This window comes from Osmerus mordax, chromosome 12, assembly GCF_038355195.1.
Source record: "Osmerus mordax isolate fOsmMor3 chromosome 12, fOsmMor3.pri, whole genome shotgun sequence".
NCBI classification, from domain to species: Eukaryota; Metazoa; Chordata; class Actinopteri; order Osmeriformes; family Osmeridae; genus Osmerus; species Osmerus mordax.
In genome coordinates, this window is record NC_090061.1 from 9,850,808 (window position 1) to 9,874,236 (window position 23,429).

The following is a 23,429-nucleotide window of genomic DNA, read 5'->3' on the forward strand; positions in this document are numbered from 1 at the left end:
ATGACTGCCATGACTGCTGTATAAGGTAGAAAATAATGTAAGGAAGCTTATTCTACCCAGCTGGGGAAAGACACAAAAGCAGGAAAACATGAACCTATTTTTTCTTTTCTTTCATCTCCCACCTTCCCTTCTTTCATCCACTCCCCCCTATAAGCTGGTATTTTGATTGGTAGATTCCTGGCATGCAACCTCTTTGCAATTCAAAGAGTTTTCAACAAGAGCATCTGTTTGGGTATTATCATAAACCTGGACCCCCCCACTACACACACACACACTAACAACCCCACTCCTCCCCGACCCCCGCTTCTCTTTCTCTCTATCTCTGTCTCTCTCTCTCTTTAGTGGGAGGGTCAATGAGTATGTGTGTGTGTGTGGGGGGTGGGGGGGGGGGGGGGGGGGGAGGCAACATGGGGGGTGGGGTGGCCCCCTTTTCCATGACCCACAGAGTCAGTGATACATAAGCCACATGAGCGACGGAGCTCCTTATCCGAGCCAAACAGGACTTGTACGCAGACCTGCTGCAAGCTGACGACCAGCACATTCCCAGCTCCAGTGAACCTGTCCGAGGCTGCCTGCCTGCGATCTCAGAGAGAGGAGAAACAACGCACACCTCCGCCGCTCAGCTCCCATAAAGACGTGCCTTCAGTCCTGGAGTGGCGCTGTCACACACTCATATACAAATACGCATTTAGACTCACGCACGCACAAACAGACAAACACACACACACACACACTGGCAAGGAGCCACACACACACACTTACCACCGTGCACACAGAGGCACACACACATAGGGGAGCAAACAGTCTCACTCTCCCTCTCTCCCTCCCTCGCTCGCTCAACTGCTCTCTCTGTCTCTCTCCCTCCCTCTCCCTTTCTCCAATCCACACACACACACACACACACCACTACAGTATATCAGTGAGCGACTAACGGAGAGCCAGAGGGGAGTGCAGAAATGAATGTGAAGATCCTGACGCTGGTGATTGTGCTGTTGGTGTGTCTGCTGTGTTCTGCCAGTGCTGGTAAGTGTTACACAGGCTCCCAGGTTGTTGCCTGTGGCCTCTCTGTATTCTGCTTGTATTTTCTGTGTATGTTTTAGTCTTGGGCTCGGCCAGGCAGCTGTAGTTGATCAGTTCCCCAGCATGGTTAGCATTCTGTTGTCTCTAAAAGACAAGCAATATCAGCACCTGGTTTTGTACAGTACTGCACTGCAGTGGTTCCTTCTGTTATTGTGGCTAGGGGGGTTGATATGGAAGTTGAAGGTGCCATGGGCTTCTCTTGTACTGGATTCTGTTTGAGGATATGCAGAGACTGTGACTTGTGATGTGAAATATTTAGAGGCTTTTATTGATGGCTATTGCTGTCTATGCAGAGTGCCATGCCTCAGTGAGAGGCTGAATATGTGGATGGCTGTTGTGGCTGTTATGAAAGATGTGCACTGCACATGTACTGTAAGGTGGTTTGGTACACTGTATTCAATGATAAGGTGCATGTTGTACAAGCTAATCAACCTGGCTGAATCCCAGTCTATTGACGTTACAGGGTCACATATGATGTTTGCTAATGCGTGCTTGTTCTAATGGTAATCCTTCCATCTGGGTCGTCTCAGTGATGTCCGTGACTGTATTCAGTGTATCTCCACGGGGAGGACATACATCCCAGATGTATGGCTTCACCAGAGAGGGTCTCCTGAGGAGCTCATTTGTCACAGTAAATTTCCGTAAAGTGCCGCTGCAGCTCTGGTGCCATTGTGTTGGATTCCAGTACGAAAAGAATATGTCTCTCGGCTACAAATTGTTTTACGAGTAACAATTTCTACAGAGAACAAGGCACACGCCTGGCTGGGTAAGAAGAGTATGTGACGGTAGGGGTCAGTTAGGTGGCCAAGCCACAGATGTGGTTCAAGTGACAGTGTAGTGTGAGAAAACAACAGTCGGGCTTGTGTAAATGTCTGCTGCTCATTCTCAGAGGACTGACACCTATCTATGAACCACTGCTGGCAGGCATGTGTGTGGAAGACACTGTCCATTGTGTCTATTTCGCAGTGTGTTTGTCTGCAAAGCTGTATCTGCATGTCTGTGCTTCGCTGTGGGCTGTATGCATCCCTGTGCAGAGTACATATATGCCTGGGTGCCTACCTGTGTGTGTGTGTGTGTGTGTGTAAGGTGCTGTCCACTTTGCCTATATCAAAGTGCGAGGTGCAGCTCTCTCAGTACCCATGCTCCCCAGCACATTCATTACGGTGACATGCTATTTTAGTCTCAGGCTCTCGGCACACGAGTAAATGGGAAGCAATTACCCTGCATTACGGTCAGTGTGTTTTTTCTCTTTTTTTCACGCCCTGCGTGTGGCTGAGAACGCCCCACGCCTGAGAGCCCCGTGCTACGCGTGTGCTCCGACGACGGAGGAAGAGGAGGCTTGTGCCTCCAGGCTTGTTCTTCCTCACGTCTTTCAGGTCATGCTGTTCATGTGCCGGCCCGTTCCCTGTCTGCCAGCGTAGTAGTCCAGCTCTCGATGACAGGGAGAGGCAGAGGGGGAGGCAGAGGGAGAGGCAGAGGGGGAGGCAGAGGGAGAGGCAGAGGGAGCGTTAGAGGGAGAGGCAGAGGGAGAGGCAGAGGGAGCGTCAGAGGGAGCGTCAGAGGGAGAGGCAGAGGGAGCGTCAGAGGGAGAGGCAGAGGGAGAGGCAGAGGGAGAAAGGGAAGGAGAGGATGCTGTGGTATTGCAGCGTCGGTGGGTGTGGGGAGGGATGCTACGGCGGAGGCTGGAGTCTGTCCGTGCAGCACAAGCCTCTGCTGTACAGCATGCGCTGTCGCGGGAAGGTGTTGGAAGAGGCTCTGTGTGTAGGCAGTGGGTGTGAAGCCTTTCATCTTCAGACAAACGCTTTTCCAGTTCACCGGGAGTTTGCTAGGCTATCTCTTTCTGGCGCGTGTGTGTGCGCGTGTGAGGTTGTAGCTGCTGAATATATTTCCTGGAAGCTCAAGCATAGGCTCCATTCAGGCAGAGAAAGGGTGGGGACTGAGCGCGTGCGTGCGTGTGTGTGGCAGTCAGAAGTGCAACAGGCAACATTGACTAACCATCAACCTCCATCCACCTTCCCACTCATTATCAACTCCAAAACTGACTGTGGCCTTGTGGATGACATATCAGCATCCCTGAACAGCATACTACAACCCATTTCCAGAGAGCACTCTGCCGAGAGTGCCCACTGCTTCAGACGTGGTATTCATAATTCATTCGGAGGACGATCGCACTTCCTTCTCCCATAACTCTCAGGGCTGGTATGTAAACAATCCTTATTGTGGAAACAGGCTGGCCTCTCAAGCCTGTCAGCCCTTCAAACATATCAAAGACCCATCCTTCACAGGCTGGAAACATGGGCTAACTCCCTGAGCGCTGGGGAGGAAAACAAGCCGTCTGATACACACACACACACACATGCACGCACACACACACACCACACACACATAGAAAGCCCCTGAGGTGTGTAATTTTAATTGCCCAGTTGACTCTGACTCTACTGGAGCACAACTGAACAGGTGAGGTGTGTGTGTGTGTGTGTGTGTGTGTTGGAGGGCATGTGGGTTTTGGGATCCCTGACATTATCTGTGAAAGAAATGGTTTCCATAGAGAAGAGGGGGTGGAGGTGGGGGCATTTCACCAAAGCTGTCAGCACTGCTGTTATTCTGTATGAAACTTTGATGTGCTGCTGGCAGAGGGATGTGCAACCCACACACAGTACCTAGTTCCTTTCAGCTGTTTGGCTCCAAGGGTCAAAATTAGGGAGCGCCACTGAGAGGCCGGCTAAATAAATACAACACGTCCTATAGGTACCTACACACACTCAATGTTTCTTTAAAAAGGAATGGGATATTTGGTTAAACAACACCAATGGACCTAAAGTAACAGTGGCCAGGAAGTCTTGAATGATCATCTCAGCTCCTACACACTGACCCAGATAATGTACACAAGATGATGTGTAGGCCGTCGTGATTATAGGGGCCTCGGAGAAAAGAGAAACATCCAAACTTTTCCAGATGTCCTGCAATAACATAATAACAGTGGGCAAACTGCTTCTTCAGAGGGGGGCCATGGGGGAAAAGTTATTACAGGATTATGAAGAATCATACAGACGCTCTTTGAGGCACTGGGGCTTACTGGGTGGGGGCTTACCCTCATTTACACACACACACACACACACACACACACACACACACACACACACACACACACACACACACACACACACACACACACACACACACACACACACACACACACACACAGGTCAGTGGATCAGATGTACTTTGTGAATAACCTGGTTATCTTTTCTACGCAGCACTTGCAAAGAATCAGAGCCAACAGGCTGCTGAAGCCTAAGATGAGGGTGGCTTGTCTGCAGCAGACAGGACACACACACACACACCCACCCACACACACACAAACAAACACACACGCGCACCTTAGTACACACTGAAATCAGCATCTGCGTCTACAGCATTTGACAACATGGGTTGTGGCTATTCAGTACCTGGTTTTAGCTAAACATCTAGTACAGCATGGTGACTTTCCGGAGGGCATAACTGTGGCCAATTGTGGCACTCACATTCATTGTAAAAACATTGTCAAGGTTATCCCAGCGCATGTAAAGATCCCATTAGACCTGATTTACTGTAAAATATGTGACCCATAATAGTGTCAAGGGGGAGTTTGGACAGTGGGCTTTTTGGGATAAGCCACCTCATACATCTGCATTACTCCCCCTCACATTGGGCTTCCTAAAAATAATCCTCACTCAAGAAGGATAGGGGAAGGGAGGAGATTTGAAGGAAATCATAAGTCATTTGGTAAGGATATGAGGCTAACCTTTGGGCTAACTCTCCCTGGAGGATTCAGCTGGTGAATGCTTTGGCATGTGTGACTGCTTGGCCGGTGTAATGTAATTCAGAACCCCTTTGAATGAATAAATCCACTCACTTACAAACGTGGTAGGGAGCACATGGAGAGGAGAAAACAGAGGGATGAAAGAAGGGCCAGGGCAGAGGAAGAGAAAGTCGTGTGGGCTTTCAGTGTAGAGGGAGCACACCAACCCTGACATTCACAGCTGGTGGTCTCGTCTGACTTCTCTCATTTTGCAGGTGGACAAGTGGGGGAGATATAAAAGTGTCTCACATTTGATTTGAAAGAGGTGAGGTGTTTTGGACGCCATGGTTCTGGGGCCTGTTGCTGGGTCCTGTCTGTATGACCCTGCCCTTAGAGTGGTGAGCCCACTGCCTGGGGCCTCAAGGGTGCGAACAGCCATCATGATAACCAGGCCTCCTGGGGCCTCAAGGGGGCGAACAGCCATCATGATAACCAGGCCTCCCCTGAACACCAGACCTATCCTCAGGCCAGCAGAGCTCCAGTGAGGCTGTCTCCCGACAACTTAATTAAAGCCAGATATTTTCAAACGCCACACTATTTTCCATTGGGGCCCAATATTAATGTGATTTATGACTCTATGTTTAAACATTAAGTGTTAGATTTATAATGGTGTCTGATCTGATAGGACCACAGCACGACATTTTTATTAACAGCACACCAAACCGCAGAATAAATATCTGGAGTTGTGGAATGAATGGGCTTTAATTACCTTCACGCTCAATTTGCGAGAACATGGAATGGCAAAATATTACTATAGAACTGAAGTAGTCATAGATATGGTTTCCCTGTGAAAAAATGTTGTTTTGTTTCATGTGCAGCTATTCATAATTCAATGTAAAACGTATGCAGAGAAGCAGCTGGACATCACTTAGGGAACAGAGTCGACTTGACAGTATAGGATCAAAGGTGTGACGATCTCTCTAATAATAAGGCTATTGAGACGCCATTAACGATTCGTCATATTTCATTTTACCAGTCCAAAGCCCTAAACAGCTGGCCTGTGTTATATACTGTTATAAACTGGACTCGAGGTAAGTTCTGGAGATTGCATCAGGAGCTATGGATTTTTCAGAGGGACTTAGTAGAGTTTGGGAACATTTACTAGCATCCCCACAGGGATCATCCTAAATGCCTCAGGCCACAGGAAATCCTAGTCTGGCCCACACCTTTTATTCTCTAAAAGACAGACAGGCAAGGTGCACCTTATGCTAGTTTATTCACCCGATTGAAATGAAACGCATGAAAATGAAAACCATTAGATCCACTTCCTTCCTGTGCCCTGGTGGGTCCCTTCATTCGCTACACGGGAATCATTCATTTATGAAACTATAAATTATTCATGTGTGAGGAAGTTGTCCTCTCTCCCCCTTTGATTACCAATGATATTTTACCTTGAGACTATTTCATGCACGCTAGCGAGTGTTCAAACATGGGTCGATAAAAGGATAGGTCTGATTTCACCTTATAGTGGAGAATAGGATTTCCTGGTTGCTATTTTTGGGTGTAGGGCAGGGCCTCCCACTGTGGCCATGCACGCTTCCCTCCTTGTGGAGAGGCTCCCTCACTCCCCTCCAGATCCTGACGCTGAACAGCTGTTTGTTTAAGTGGAAGACAACAACAATACATAGAATTTATAAACATGTACTTGGATAACAGATGCAGTTTATTCTAAGCAGTTGATAAAAATTTCATGGATTTCAGCCATAAAAACTCAAGTTGGTTTACCTATGGTACCTCAGGTATCAATAAAATGTCTTCTGAATTTTATAGTTTAGCTTTATATGTTTGGAAAGATTGTTGGAGGTAGTCTTTCAACAGTACCTCCAGGGGCAATTTTTATATACTGCATGTTGTAAATGTAATCCTCACATAAATAAATCACACAGTTGCTGAAAAGTGAATGTTAATGTTGGAAAAACAGTACTGGAACAGATTCAGGTAACCCATGTGTATTTATCTCGCCAGACCTTCCTTGAAATAGCTGTTTGTCATAATGCTCCCGTTGGCTGAGAGATTGCACAGCCTGATGCAATGGAGATGCTATTTTCCTGTAAGCTCATCCTATGGGGGATGTGATGGTCCCCATAGACTTGAGAGCTGCAGTAAACCTTGCTCAGTGGCGTCACACACACACAAACACACACACACACACATACAGACTTCCCCTCCAATGGGAGAGAAGGCATGCAGGTTCACAGCAGGGGAACAGTGATGACACAGGAGAGGGAGGGGCTATGCTTCACATCTGATTAGCGTGCCCATGGAAACGGTCTGTTGGAGGATCCTTTGCCCTTGGCACACTGTCCCTGGAGATTAGAGCTACGGATGGTGGCTCTTACCTTCCTTCCTACCCTGCTGACTGGAACGTCCAGGTTTGTGAGGCCAGCAGAACGTGTCCTCCCTTACCTGCTTACCTCCACCCCCCTCAGGGTTAAATCCTCTTTGAGACAGCGTGCCATTACCCTGGAAGCCAATTCGGGAGAAATCTCACTTAAGATGCTTTGCGTGATCAGCTCTTTGATTTCCCTATGTTTAGCAGGGCCCAGCCTATGGTAACCTCTAGCCGAAGATTCACCCCCAGAACCAGAGAAGGAAGGGGGGGGGTGAGAGGATGCAGTGCTGTTGGGGGAGGGGGGGTGTTCAGGGGGGCGGACCCTGTGGCTTCATTAGTTTGGCCCAGAGCTGCCGCAAGCGCCACTGCAGGGCCTTTGAAGGCCCAGTGCTCTGATCATACCAGAACAGCCTGCCTCGCACCTCATCACGACACACTCTCACTCATTTGGGAGCATGTGTAGTTCACTGAGGGTTTGGGACTTTGCTGTCTTCATAGGGGGTAGAGGGACTCAAAAGGACATCTGCAGGAACAGAGAGTGTAGAGGGCTACACAATTAGCTTTTAATTTGTTTCCGAGGCCTTAACCAGAACGGAGAGGGGGGTATTTTTTGCGGGCTTACAAAGGGGTTAAAGTTAAGAGCCTGGGCAACGAGCAGAACTTTTCATGCACTTTCTTTTCCTCTATGGAGTTGAACGAGACAAAGACAGCCTTTGCTTCAGCCAGAAGCCCGGTTCTATCACTGCATAACAATGCTGCATATAAAACAGTGCGAGGCAGCAGGGACACAGCGTTCACCACCCAAACAAACATCCCAGAGAAACACTCTGTGGCCCAGCTTTTCCTCCATAAAGAAAAGCTGGAAAAGGAAAGGAAAAGGAGCCCTTCCATAAGGGGAAGGGTTAAAATACAGCAGCCGTAAGTCAGCCTAATCAAGGATTCAGGGCTCGTGTGCTGAAATTTGTACACTGGAAACCTGATCCATTCCAACTGACAATGTCATTCTTTGCTCCTAACTGAGCGCCTTTCACAGTGGCTGCCATGGTAACGTGGTCTGAAAATCGGCTAGAGATTGGTACCAGTTTCTGCCAAGGCCCTGATTTACTGGTAGGCATGCGATAAGCAGCACGCACACACACACACACACACTCAACAGCTTCAAAAGGCATTGGAGAATGGAGCCTGTCGATTGTGAGTGCTGGAAAAATGGAGGGAGGAGTGTTGCTTTCCTGTGCTGCATTCCCATCTCTGAAGTTGTAGCAAGTGGACGTGCAAGAAGGCTAACATACGGCTAGCAAATCCACCGCCTGTGACATTATGCTATGTGGAGGCATCAGAGGCTTACACTAGGCTAAGCTAGGAGAATGCGTTGGCACGATTAACATGTCTCCTTTCTGCCTAAATGCTCCTGATCCCCTTATGGGCTCCTGGAGAGAGAGACGTCTCTGGGCGTGTGTGTCTGGGTTTTTGGGTTAGCGTGTCTGTGTAGCTGGAGCAACCTGCTAAAGATACCGTGCTAACGCTAGTCCTCCCAGTTTAGTGAATGGAGGATTCGAATCAGGTGATGGAGCACTTCCAATGTCAGGAGAACAAACCATGGCTCCACACAGTAGGTATTTATTATATAACACTGTGCAGTGTTCCCCGTAAGGATTATATAGGCTTATGTACATTGACGAGTCGCAACATGCACTAAGTAAAAAGGAGATATTTAAAAGGTTGTTCAAATGTGAAATATCCATGCTTTGTTTTGTACATATTTTACTGGAAATCCCTCACAATACATCACAACTAACCATTGTAGCCATATTGACAATTAGATCCAGAATATATTATTATTTTAGTACATTACACAGCTTGTGCTACATTGACTGAAGATGCCTACTTCCTCATTCCATGTCCTAACGTGAGTGCATCATCCCTACACCTGCATGTCCATGTTGGTCTGCCGTAGAAAGGGAACATAATGTGCTTTAATGTGTACTGGATACAGGCCTCTGGCGAAACAAGTTTTTAACGGATAATTAATCTGTGAATAGATGAAGCTCATTATGATGCCCCATCATCTGTGACAGGAGGCACTTAGCTTGTGCCAAGATCAATTAGGAGCCTCCTGATGTCCCCAGAAGGGGCGGTGCACCCAGTGGGCACTCTGGGCCTCCCATCCTCTCCTGTCACCCGTCAGTTCTAGGCCAGTGCTTTCAGTTCCACTGATGTTTGTTCATACATCAGATGCCTCTTTGACTGCATCACACCCTGCTCCGTGCTTGGACATGCTGTTGGGAGAGTAGTGAGGAGAGACAGATTATAGGAGCAGAAAGCACGGGAGATGGAGAATAGAATGCCCTACCGTCGATGAAAGTCGATCAATATGAAGGCACACAATTGGTTGATAATCAGTGTAGCGCGACAATAACCACGACTGTGTCAGTATACAAACAGATAAGATTTGACAGAACGGTCTATCAATTCATTGTTCCACTCTGAAAATTAAACACAGCAAGATTTCAATTTCTCCAGCTATGCATGATCAAGCACGTTCATGCAGCTTTAATCTGTAAACAGATAGAGCAGACCTCTTACCTATTGCTTGTTTATCACTGCCAGCCAGAGATTGAATCTCCCATTCCCGAAGGCTATAGCTAGAGTGTGGCATTATTGGTTCTGCAGTAAAAGTTTTTTTTTTTTTTACTTTTACATTCATCATGCCCACTGTGCTTCCCCCCATCATCGTGCCATATCCTGGGTTTACAGTGGCTCAGACCATCCAATGGGAGAAGAGAGTGGGGGTAGGGGGGTTGGAAATCGATGAACCTGGCAACACACCAGCGGGTATCTATTTCTCTTCTCTTGTGACAGACAAGTGCTCTGAGATGTACAACTCACCCAGGGTGATCAGCGAAGGGGGGAATTGACAAGGAAAGGCTGTCCGAAGTACTGGGCTAGGATGAGATGGAATGACAGAGAGAGAAAAAAAGAGAGGGATAGAGAGAGAGAGAGAGAGAGAGAGAGAGAGAGAGAGAGAGAGAGAGAGAGAGCAAGGAGGGTGAGACGAAAAAGGCAACATAATGGATAGCACCTCAGGAGAGTGTGGAGGCGAGAACAGAGAATTAGATATCTGCTGACCAGCTATTCATCATTCGTCTGGAAACTGGCCAGTCAGTGACGCTGCCGGTTCTCTCCTCTCTCCTTCCCTCCCCTGCTCCTCTTCCCTTCCCTGCTCCTCTCTCCAGCCTGGAAAGGCATCAGTAGTACTGGCAATAGCCATGCATTCCAGAAATTCCCTCTTTATTAAAGTTTAATTAGGGAATTACCAATGGGGAGGGGAAAAAAAACATTGGGATTGCTGGGATGAGGGCAAAGCCTGGGCTTTGAAGTCAGACCTGAAGATAAGGACCTGCTATCGTGAGAACTATCTTATCAGACCAAATTGTTTACTCACCAGCTTATCATGTCTATGGGAAATGGGAATCCCATGAAGGGAGGATCAGATGGGATGCAATACGGACTGGTTCCAATTCCACAGCAATACAATTATTTGTATTTTTGCAGATAAGATATGCATTAACCAATGATAACAATACTGAGCACTCAATCAATATCTTATTCATTTGTAATGGCTGCTGTCTTGTTCAGGCCATCATGGCTGTGGATATTGCTGCAGTGGGAAGTTGCTTTATCATGTCTTGCCCAGTGTGATGTTTTTCCTCCTGGCAGTAGGAGTTAATCCATAACTGTCAGTCTTATCACTGGGACTGGATGTATTTTTAGCAGCTTTCATTACACTTTTCTTTCCTGTGGAGCGACGACTGGGGCCGAGATTTGTCAGGAGATGTGCTCCCCTCAAAGCTCGGCTCCAAGCAGTGGCTGACAGCTTGCCATGGCAGGAAACATCTAAATTGTCTCATTACAGACCAGGGTTATGACAGACAGGGCCGTCCAGAGGAAAGCAGGGGATGAGTTGTGTTCAGTGCAGCCGGCCCAGGTGTAATTACTGTATGGCTTGGCTTGCCTCGTGAGAGTCTGTTAGTGTGTGTGTGTGTGTGTGTGTCAGTACGTGTGTCAGCGTGTATGTGTGTCTGTGAGCCTGTGTGAGCTTGCTTTTGGGGGGTTTCTAGTTTGTACTGTGCAGAGCCTGTTAAAACAGCCTGCCACTCACATAAGTCACGGTGGGGGGTTGGGGAGGGCTGGTTAATGGTCGTACTGTCAGGTCTGGCATGGTCCAGACTTGGGCCTCCATGCTGTGGTTCCTCTGTTACATTGGAGAGGGTGTTTCAGGGGGCAATCCTAGATGGGGCCCTGGGTGAGAGCTCCTGTCAGACCCTGAAGCAGCTTCCATATGGCAATTTTCTACACGTTAAATCCCTCAGATTAGAAAGAAATGAGCTGAACGCTGTCAGAATGTGTAAACGTCCCTCATTCATTCTGTATCTGGTACAATAACATGAGGATAATGTGTGGATTAGAGTAGCCAGGGAAAAGATGGGTTTTAGATTTGTTTTAAATGCTGTCTTTCACTGGCACAAATGAATTAGCCCACTGTTCGGCCGCAAATATCTTATTTGCTTCTTGAAGAATATTAGCTAGGACATGGAACTCGAGACGTTTGTTTTTTAAGGGGCTATGAATTGAAAATGCACGAAAATCAAAAAGTTGCAGATTCTAGAGCAATCATCGTGGTTGGCAGCTGTGCAACCCTTAGTTCTCCCTCTCTCTCCCAACCTTGTCAGTGGAAGTACTTAGACACTGTGTGTAGAAGTTTGATGAGTTTTATAGATGTTATTTAGTGCTGTATGTATGCAGACAGGCTTGCTTTTACTGTGATGGCATGCCCATTGTAAATTCTGCTGAAACCTGCGGAAAGCTGTTCTCCATTTAAATGAGTTAACCATATCAGATGGAGAGTATATAACACGTAGAATGCATTAGAGAAGTATGTGTTGAACCTTCGTCTGAAAGCTCCTGTCAGAAAATCCCCACCTATTGATAGGCCATGTTAGCGTCATGTTAGCCTCCTTGTCTCCTGGTCTGTTTTTGTATGCTGAATGCAGGATGTGGCCATGGGAAAAGAGCCAGGAAGCAGAGATGGCTCTAGACACTTTCCACAAAGCTGGTCAATTAAGGGAATCACTGGAGCCTGGCATCACCATGGTTTTGACAGCTGCTCCAATGCAGTCTTAAGTAACCCGGCTCCCTTTTCCCCACCTCTGTGGGAGACTGTGGAGTCATCTTTAGGAGGTTGATGGTAGGAGAGCATCATAAAACCAAGAATGGTTGTTCTCTGGAGAATTCTAAAAATGGTGCCAGTCTCTCTCATGGGAGGAGTCTGGAATGTCATGGCCCCCTGTTAGTGATGTCACACAGGTATGTGACAGCCAATGACTAAAGGGAATCCTTTTTTACTTTTGAGGAGAATACTGTGTCTCTGAGTGGCATGGTGTTTTGTATAAGATCCCTGCTGTAGGACATACAGTTTAAATCAATCTGTGTTTGATGGACTTTTAAAGGGACTTTATAGAGACAATAATCTTAAATAGCCTTCCTACTCCATTGATCTACAATAGACTGATTAATGAATAGCTAGGCTAACTCAAGGAGATTATTACCATACTTGATTAATTCATCTAGCAACCTAGCAAAACAATGGAACATAAGGATAAGAAAACATTTGACTGCAGTAGATTTAGTCTTGCTGGAAGTTTCCACTCTGAGACTTTCAATCTTTCTGACAGAACCATATAAAGAGTCTAACTAAAGCTTACATTTAAATCTCATTGGACTTAAAAAGAAAATCTGTGGTGTGAAAGATCAACCGTGTTAAATATCAAATAACATATCCAGATACTGCACGAAAACCACCCAAAAAGTCTTCCCTTGAGGATGTATGGCGGGTTGAAAGGTTACCGAGACACTGAAGTGGATCAAACTATTTGGAAGCATTTGGGAGAGAGTGGCTTATAGGATCAGACCAAACTTATTGAGAGATGACCAGAAACATCTGGAGTCAGTCAGTCACTCACTCACGAACACACACACACACACACACACAAAGCACACCCACACTCACGCTACCATTCAGTCTACCCAAGTCTTATCTTGGGTCAGACATAGGGTGGTTTGAGATGCGCCTCCAGAGAGGCTGGTGTGTGAGACATGTGTAATCTTAAGCAGAGTGACAGGGGACATGAGACACCAGGGTTTGAGTTTCTCACTGAGCTCCATCTGGCCTGCTTTGGTTCCACCACGTTGACTTGATGAACTCTTGACGCTGGGTGGGCTGCAAGAAGCCCACACACACACATGCTCTTGTCTATACATATTTGACTACCTCATCCACCATTTCTATGTGATGTTTGAATCTCAATACACACTCTCCAGACACTCGTGCAGCTGAACCAGCCCACCACCAAAAACACTGGCTGATGATAGGAGACGAATTGTGGGTCTTCGGAGGTGAACGTTTGGCATGTGCGTAACAGTTGTGTTTCTCCTGCAGGTCCCATGACCTCCACGGAGCATGGCAGAGAGCTGGAGGAGGCGGCCACCGTGAGGAAGATGGTCCAGCAGAACCCCGTCAGGGGCGGTCAGACCCACAGACCAGCCGGCTGGAAGAGGAGACGCCCACGGCCCCGTCTCTCCCACAAGGGGCCCATGCCATTCTAAAGCAAGGTGAGAACAATGCTACTGTCACACTGTATGATTTGGATCATTTTGGTTGACACAACCTTCCCACCAATGGCAGTCTATTATAGTCAGAAAGAGAGAAGGAGCCCGAATTCATGAGTACCTGCTGAAGCCAAATGGAATGGATTTCCAAGCGGCTAGTGTACAGTAAGATCCTGAAGTCTGCCAGGCTGGCTCTTCTCCTGGCAGAGTCCCTCATTGCGTTTAGACAGTAAATGGGAAAGTGAAACTGTTACAGGAAGACGGGAAATCTGTTAATGGACGTCGCAGCCCCTCTCTAAACTCAACCACAACACAGGAAGGCTATTGTTGGCACTGAGAATTACTATGTAAGAAGCAGATTACTGGACTGTAGCCCAGCCATTTTTATGTCTCAATAGTGCTCCAGTTGTGTTTATGTGATGAAACCAAATATGCTGTCTTTTGAGAGGAGAAGTTTATTCTTAGAAATATTACCTGTGTGTCAACTCAAGATCTGTGAGTATCCACCTACAATCTGATCAAGTCAATTAAAATCCTTTACCAAAGATAATACTTGCTGGAATTTAGTTTCTCAGCAGTAACACCATGGCGAATCTTTCATAAGAATTATTTTACTTTCAGTGAAGACAAATAAGCCTTGCCTGAAAGTTCTTTCATCCATAAACCAAGGAAAATATTGACGTTTTCACCTATTCTGAGTTCTATCGGTATGAACATTTTGACACTCCAACGAAAACAAATCCTGTGTCATGCAATTACTGTAACTCAGAGCAGGTTTCACTGAATGGCCTGTGATACAACCAGTAGCAGCACTACTAATGTAGAAGGTGTGGAAATATCAACTCTTGACTAATACATATTCAGAGCTGCTAGCATGAAGCCTCTGTATTTTCACTTGCTGACCTTTTGAACAACCGTTAAATAGAGGACCTCAGTTCAGCCTATCCATGAGCAGAGAAGAGATCGGCCCATTTCTACATCTCTCCCAGACCCCGTGTGAGCCAGGGGAGCTTGGGAGCTTCGCAGGGCACAATACCCCTGCAGGAGGTGCCAACCACACAGCGCCAGCCTGCAAAGACCCACCATAAATTAACCTCATACCAGAGGGGGCTATGTTGGGAGTGACAGACATGTCATTCCCTCAAGGCATGGTTAATCAGATTTAAAGAAAAGCGAATTAATGGCACAGAAGGTGAGAAGTTCCAGTCTGAAAAGTCCCTACTTTATAGGTTTTACAATCTGTGGCGAATTATGGATTGTTATTGTTCCGATACATTTGTTGGGCAGTGTTCTTTTGAAACTTCAGAGGCAGTGGCGCAACAGTAGGAACACAAAGAGAGAGACTCAAGCAACGGGATTCTGTGTTTTAGGAAAAACACAGCACTTCAGAAGCTCAAAGCTCTGCACGGCCATTAAAATGAGAGCATTCTCTCTGTGCGTCGAGCGATCAATGCTTGTTTTCAGCATCAGAATGGTGACCACACAAAGAGGGGAGCTTCAGGAAGTTGTGAAGCTCTATAAAAGGGAATGGCTCACTGACTCACAATGCTGTCTCCACAAACACCACTTCAATCACAACAAGACGAAGATTTCTCTTTTTGTTTAGCCCGTCTACAGCTCCTCTCATGCCTTACTCAGGTTCATAGTTCACCTCATTCAGTGAATCTCTTTTTTTCTACTCTCCAACCAAAGTGCCAGCTGAACCTGACCAGAATGCCAATCAAGCTACTGGTCTATGTTGGTTGAAATATAGATTAGGAGACACGAAAGGAAGATGATCAACTGTCCTTAATTGAGAACATAATTACACTCTTTCTAGATAAACTACATTTTAATCAAAGGTTCAGTCACGTTAGAGACTCTACGTAGCATAATAAAATCCACACACAATTAACTAAAGTGTGAATTTGTTTGAGAGTCAGATACATTTAATCTTTGCTGGTGCTCAGTCTCCAGGATGGGAAAACCCCAGAACCTCCCCAGCCTCCCCAGCCTCCCCAGTCCACTTTTACCAGCTGAGTGCATTAATGCAATGAGTGCATCAGAGTGCCTGACAAGAGGAATGAACTCTTCACAGGGCTGAGAATCAGCAGGGAGCCCTCCAATGGGAAACATTGAGACCATATCAGCTTTAAAGGTTCGGTCTTTGTTCCTGTCTCCTGCTTTCTTCTTCTGCTCCTTGGAAGGAAGGCATGTGGCTTACACCCAAGAGGAAAGATCTGAGATCAGAACAAAAAAGAGTGACTTCTTTCCTCATTCCAGATACATGTGGATGAGTCATAATAGGTCTCTTCCTAATTAGTGTACCACCGTGTATGAGTAAGGATTGACAGTTTACTTTTTCAGATCCTTTCCCCCCCAACCCCCACCACTCCATTTCGGTGTCAAAGGTAGCTCATACATTATATATTGACACCTGAGACAAACGTGAGAGATGAGCGGGGCTTTAATGCATAGAGAGAGAGAGAGAGAGAGAGAGAGAGAGAGAGAGAGAGAGAGAGAGAGAGAGAGAGAGAGAGAGAGAGAGAGAGAGAGATGGAGAGACACAGAGACAGAATGACATAATCCAGATGTGAGGGAACACTAGAAGAAACGCAGGAACCTCGGTCATCCCCTCGAGACAGAAAGGAGTCCAGGAGCTGAAGAGGTGCTGAGAGATGGTGAACTATCAGTATGTTCAAGTCCCAGCCACAGCAATGACGCGAACAGACTACAGGACATTAGGTTCAAAGCCTCAATGTGCAGAAAGAGATTTCACCCCAGGCATTCTCTCTGTGATGCAGTTAGAGGGCCTTGCCTGAATGAGGTACAATGCTCATATTATGCAGTTCCAAAGAGAAAATAAACAATATGTAGACACAAAAATTACAACTGGGACGACACTTAAATATGGTTTGGTGCACTGGCATTACACAACCACAGAAATATGCAATCTAGAAACAAGAGCTCTCTGTAATCAGTCAAAGGACCATGCTAGTGTGCAACAAAGCTGACTGTAAGCACTAGCTATCTAGCATCTCCCTGAGTTATCATAAAACGTAGAAGATAAAAGTTACTGGAAGATAAAAGATTGACCCCTATAGTGAGGAACTCATCCAGTTCCATGTGGACAGTAGGCTGTATAACTTATGCCTGAGACATGTCATTGTTTTCTTTCTCCCTGAGACAGTACACTTTTATCTATGCATTTAAATCAGCTCGATATATGGGTCTGAAAACGATAATGTTCCATCACTGTTTTTCAATGCAGCATTGCATTATTCAACGGTAAGATAAGAAACTTCTGCAGGTCCAGTCCCTCAGGGTTTTTCTGTTATAAAGGGAAAACGAAGTGTCTTCATGACTCATGTAATGTTTGTGAAAAGCAAAGGGTGCTAACGGCGGTTTTTCTCTTCTGTGTTTTCAGGCATTGCTTCGAGCGCCCTCCCCCAGGTTCTGTTTCCTATGCTCTTCCTTTGCCTTGGGGGGCCTTGCAACCAGGGGTCTACGCTTGCCCATCCTGAAGAGTGATGTCCATAGCACCTGCTGGTTCTTCAAGCAACTCTTCTTCTGTCCACAAAAAAATCAGGACAAGCCGCTCACCCTCAGCTCTGAGAAGGATCGGGGGCAGGGAAGGGGGGGTGGGGGGGTATTGAGCCCGAGCTACCAGATTCTATTTCTCCGTCTCTATCTCTCTCACTCCCTCACTCTCTATCTCTGTCTCCTCCCGAGTGTTTTCTCTATCGTTTGCTTTCTAGAGCCCTGTCATAGCCGTCTCCCTGGGTGTCGCACACTTTGCATGACGTGTGGCCGAGGGAGAGCCCGGTCCTGAACAGTCTTAGTCTTAAAGCGCCAGTCACTTCTCCATGGTGTGGTATTTCCATTCTCTCAAATACTAAGGTAACCACAGCCATTATTTCCATTGCCGTGTAGCTACTTCTGGCTTTACTATTGAAAGGGTGGTGATTATGAGGAAGGGCAGTGGCAGAGTTCCCAAATTTGATGACTGCAGTTATCCAACACTTATACAAGATTATACAATGGCAGCCAGTTTAGCCTGTTTGCCTAGGAGGAAGTAGATCCAAGGATTTATTTTCAGAAAGTAGAGAAACATTGAAACCATTACATTCATTTCGGCTACATTACCATTGTTGTTGGTGCTTTGTATTTCTGTAGCAGCATTCACATGTAAAGTTAACAAAATTGGGCTGAGGTGAGGATTCCATTTTTCCACTTTAAACAGCATGCATTGTCAAAAATGCTTTGAGCAACTCAACAATTCCTTCATCCAAACAGATTCAGTTCAAAGCTCTTTTCATGTTTTGAACTCATTTAAATAGGGGTTTAAAGATGAGCTCAAGTTTAATGCTACAGTACAGTGTCCTGATTGGTAATCAGAGTCATCTGATCCCAGTCCCACTCATATTCCCTGGCCTCCTCACCACTCTGCTGCCATGGGCAGCTGTTCTACACGACTGTTAACTGGCAGGGGTGGTCTGCTTCAACAGACAGACTAGCTCGCCTTTTAATGAAGTGCCAAATAATAACCTACTCCACAATGCTGCCAGGAATGACAGAACGAAAGGAAGGGAAAAATGAGAAACACATTACCTCTTGTTTGAAGTCTCGAAACACTGACACATATGCATTATGATACGTTTCTAAAAGAGAAATAAAATCCCATTAAAGGCAGTGGTAGCAAGGAGGACAGTTAAATTAGACCAAAAACACTTTTGAAGCTGTCATCTGTCAGCTCAGTAAATAAACCACCATGTTCAGCCTACCAATAGTGCTCTGTTTTCTGACTGTTTAGCATGAGGCTGGATTGACCCTTTGACCGAGATCTTTGATTGACGGAATGCTATGCCTTTCCATCATACTGGAATATATTACTGTTTTGTTTAGATATCTTCGTTCTATTTTCAATTCTTTTTTTCTCAGGGTGCTGTGATAGAAGCCTGTATCAGAGCAGTCTCTATTTTGCGCATTTATTTTAAATAAAACACACAACATACGTTTATATATGAGCATATTTTCGTATACTGTATCTTTACTCTCCCTGCCTATGTATACGCCACTATAGCCATGTATCCATACTCAGTCCTTGCTAGTCATTATGGTTATATTTCCCTCCGTTGGGTACAGTTGCCTTTCCAGCTCGCGCTTCCACAGCACAGGTGGTCATGGCTTTGATCATTAGGGTCATTAAATCCCATGGCTAATCTTTTTCACATGGGTTTCCCCCAAGCCTGGCTGAAGCCAATCACAGTCTGAGCTTATTATCAAATTGGCTTAGATTGGAACCACACCCCACCCCTCTCCAACCTCAACCGCCTGATGGTCTATGCTAACTAAGTAACAAGTCACAACTGAGACCCAGAGAGAGCCATACAGTGCCATTAACTACCATACTGTTGTTTATGAAATGTGTGGGGCATATGGGCAAATCTGTTTTTCAGTAATTCTCATGAGTAAAAATTTGGTTTTAACTACAGTATGACTGACATTCACTATCAGACTGTTACCAAACACTTCAACACAAGCAGTGTAAACAAAATGACCATACCAGGAAACTTGTGGTTGTTTTCCAACATGTTTGGTTACAGTATCCCAGTGTTATAACTTATCTCCCCTCCCTTACCATTTCTCTCTCTAACACTGGAAAAAAGTATTCTCAGGCACCTCTGCCTCCGAGCACGAAGAACTTCTCATTAAGAGAGCATCTAAAATCATAGTTCCATTCATCCAGCCAAGCTAACCTTGATAAAAAATGTATTAAATCTTAGGGCACTGCGAAGAGTAATCATTTCAGTTGCACAATTATTATTTAATACCCACTCAGACAGAGATGTAGATTTCATTAATGCTCTTTGGGAATGAGACAGCTTTGCCCGAGTGTCTGATGTATTATTGGGGGTCATGGTAGGAAGATAGAGCCATTAGAAAAGAGACATAAACCACAACAATTGGGAAGTTGAAGCAGGGTCAAAATAATTGGCCAAATCACAATTTTGCAGCCCGAGAAGTGAAGTTGTTTAAGGAGCTGAGCAATGCCTGTTTCCGCATTGTTCTTCATGAATGTATCCTCACCATCTGCACCAGCCAAGCTGCCCTTCCAGGGAGTGGAGCAAACCAATATTTATGTAGAGGACCAATCTGAGTCTTGGTCCCCCAAACACTACCCTCATCACTGCTACTGCACCATGATGACGGTTATTGGATCATGCAAAACCAAATATTACACGATCCAAAGCCTCCAATATTCACAAGTCCCATCAATCAACCTGGCATGGCTCCAAGACTTTTCTGTATGGGCACGCAAGGCTGCACTTGGCAATTCCATTATGCTGCTGGAAAATAAACCGTGAAAACAAGAGTATCTTGGTATGAAATGGTTTTCCAGTGTATTTCCTTTGCAATTTATTTTGTCTGATTCTTGTCTAGCTGGTTGTCCAAAGCTTACTTTTTGAATAGCCTATAGTGTGGAAAGCTGTATCTTTTGCGATTGTAACAATGATAGAAAATTAGTCTGCAACTTAGTATGTCGTGGACCTGAGAAAGATTTCAGTCATCCTCTTCAGAACCCATTGCCCACAGCCTTGCCCTGAACATCAGGTTAATGGGGCTTGTGGTGTAAAACGACAAGCGTGTCCAAGCTCAAACTGAAATGATAAACCAATACATTATGCTTGCAGAGCATAACTCTTTCCCCTAAAGGTCTTTTCTAGCCAGGCTTACACAAGAGAAACTATTCCCATCCTTTCATTATGGTTCCCTCACGATTCCTCATCTCTCTGTGACATCACAAGGCCTGAGTAATGTTCCTATGCACTTGTTAGCATGTTTTCCTGGTATGTTAGTTCAGAAAACATTTTATTTTTGTGTGTGTGTTTAGCTATTTTTCACTTGTCAACATGTGTGTTTGGCTGGGAGTGTGTGACAAGCAGGGATGAGCAGAGGGATGGAAATGAACGTGACTGGTGCAGAGAAAAGAGAGGAGGTTAGCAACGAGCAAGCTAGCAGATAGCTAGCAATAGCTTAGCCATGGGTGACTGTTTTCCTCTAGCTGTAGTGTAGACAGTCAGTGAAAACTTTGTGATTTGTTATCTTCCAAATTTCTGTTATAAACGTTCAATTCTCTAGCAGCCCAAATGTCTTTCCTAATAACATCAGTCCAACATTCTGTCTTGGCCACCAAGGTAAAAGAAGAGTTAGCGTGCAATACATTCCATGGTTTTACTGCATTGTACCTTGAACATCTAAATTCACCACATATCATGTTCAGGATATCTGCAGGATCAAGTGACTGAGATTCAATCCAGTGCATTCACACATTTTCACTGGCCGGGCAATCCAATCCAGGATAACTAGATTTAAACTCTTGTGGGAAATGCGAATGATCTGTCATTATCTCCCAGCCTCAAGTGAGGCTCCCTATACCCAGAATAGATCAGCCCTCCTCCATTTATAATGGCACACTTATAGTACTTGTCCACTACGTCCAACATCAAAATCATTCAGATCAGTCTGAGGAGAACTCCAGAGTCTGTAGGCTTACATGCCATTGCAACAGTGTTAAATAACGTTAAAATACAATGTATTACTTCTGAACCCTGTTTAATCCTGTTTAAGGTGTGTGTTCATATTACTCACCAGGCCAAATGTACAGTCCCTGTCTCTGTTTTGATGTTGAACTGGGCAAAAATAAATAAATAAATGAATAAAACAAGTGTATCAGAAATGGTTGAAATACTGTGTACATATTTGAACTTTTGGTTTCTAATTTATAAAAGATAAGCTTTAGCTCTTGGAGTACTTATTTTATTTTTTCCTTTCATGCGTAGCTTTGTGTTTTATTTTCTATTTCTGTAAAGTGTGTAAATATATCTTTATGATAATAAGTAATATTAAAAAATCTTATTTTAAGAAACGTTTGTGTTGTGTCCATTTTGTATCAGTTAAAAATGATACTTTCCAGCCATGAACTGCCATTTTCGAAACACTGACAATCATTTGTATCTGCTAAGTACATTTTATAATTCATCATACTATACAGTACAGTACATTTAAATGTAAATTTGACATTCAATGAATAGCCTGCGAATAACCTTTCACTATTTACAAGTCCTAAAACTGTTTAGTGGGGAAATAGCCTTCATACCAAAGTCGGGCTGTCATCATCAATGCCAGTGAGAATGGTCTAGGCTAAATGCTTCATGCATAGCAATTGAGCCACTGTAGAATGTCCATCTCTGATAGGGGGAATCAGGCCATGGGCCATCAGACGGCACCGCACTGGTGACAGGCTGTCATGGCTTAAAGAGCTCACTAAGCATACTGTACATTTACTGCATAAGTGCTGAGTTTGGAGATCATGGATAAGTCTAGAGGTATTAGCATTTAGCAATCATGCTACTTATTGCTACATTGGCTCCCCGATTCAAAGAATTATGGACACTCAGAGGCCGGATAATCTTCAAGGAATTTAGCTAAAGCAATTATTGTTGACATATTGAGTCAAAACGTTTCTATTTCCCATGAACACTTTACACATTATTGAAGTGTTGCCTCAGGCTTAAACCTGCTCTCACTGTGCCTTGTTAAAACCATCAAAGTTTAAAAACAGTTTTACAACAACCACCACCAAAAGTTGTACGCTTTATAATGTCCTTTGATTTTATATTAAAACATCATTACATTTATGATTCTATTTGTAACCTTGAAAATATATTTCCAATTGATCCATGGAATGTTCCAAGGAAAATGTCAAGGTCTATTGACTCATAAAGGAAATCAGCCATTACACTGTGATACAGTAAATAAGCTCGATCAACCTTTTAACTGTTGTTATTCTCATGCTGAGAAAAGGGACACATTTATAGTTGTGCTGTAAGTTTTCCTTTAAAGATTCCTCACACCAACTATAATGCTGGGGGTCTCTGTGAGCAACAGTAAAGAATAAGAAAGGTGATGTTGAATGTACGGAGGTCCACAGCCCTGCGTGGGGGCCAGTCTCTCTGCTCCAGCTCTTGTGGGGGGCCAGTCTCTCTGCTCCAGCTTTTGTGGGGAGCCAGTCTCTCTGCTCCAGCTCTTGTGGGGGGCCAGTCTCTCTGCACCAGCTCTTGTGGGGGGCCAGTCTCTCTGCACCAGCTCTTGTGGGGGGCCAGTCTCTCTGCTCCAGCTCTTGTGGGGGGCCAGTCTCTCTGCTCCAGCTCTTGTGGGGGGCCAGTCTCTCTGCACCAGCTCTTGTGGGGGGCCAGTCTCTCTGCACCAGCTCTTGTGGGGGGCCAGTCTCTCTGCTCCAGCTCTTGTGGGGGGCCAGTCTCTCTGCACCAGCTCTTGTGGGGGGCCAGTCTCTCTGCTCCAGCTCTTGTGGGGGGCCAGTCTCTCTGCACCAGCTCTTGTGGGGGGCCAGTCTCTCTGCACCAGCTCTTGTGGGGGGCCAGTCTCTCTGCACCAGCTCTTGTGGGGGGCCAGTCTCTCTGCACCAGCTCTTGTGGGGGGCCAGTCTCTCTGCACCAGCTCTTGTGG

At 45.5% G+C, this 23,429-nt stretch overlaps 1 protein-coding gene across 1 annotated transcript; it reads left to right on the forward strand.

Annotated features, from left to right (window-relative positions):
* Positions 1-897: 897 nt before the first annotated feature.
* apln (apelin) lies at positions 898-20,272 on the forward strand. Its single transcript, XM_067248320.1, has 3 exons — positions 898-1,023; positions 13,750-13,922; positions 17,326-20,272. Exons 1-2 carry the CDS (start codon positions 957-959, stop codon positions 13,914-13,916), a joined length of 234 nt encoding a protein of 77 aa, XP_067104421.1. The 5' UTR covers positions 898-956; the 3' UTR covers positions 13,917-13,922; positions 17,326-20,272.
* Positions 20,273-23,429: the final 3,157 nt, after the last annotated feature.

Bases quoted from the DNA above. Each gene is read 5' to 3' on its own strand.
- apln (XM_067248320.1), top strand. From the start codon at position 957: ATGAATGTGAAGATCCTGACGCTGGTGATTGTGCTGTTGGTGTGTCTG. The intron at 1,024-13,749 runs GTAAGTGTTACA...TTTCTCCTGCAG, and splicing joins GCTGTGTTCTGCCAGTGCTG to GTCCCATGACCTCCACGGAG.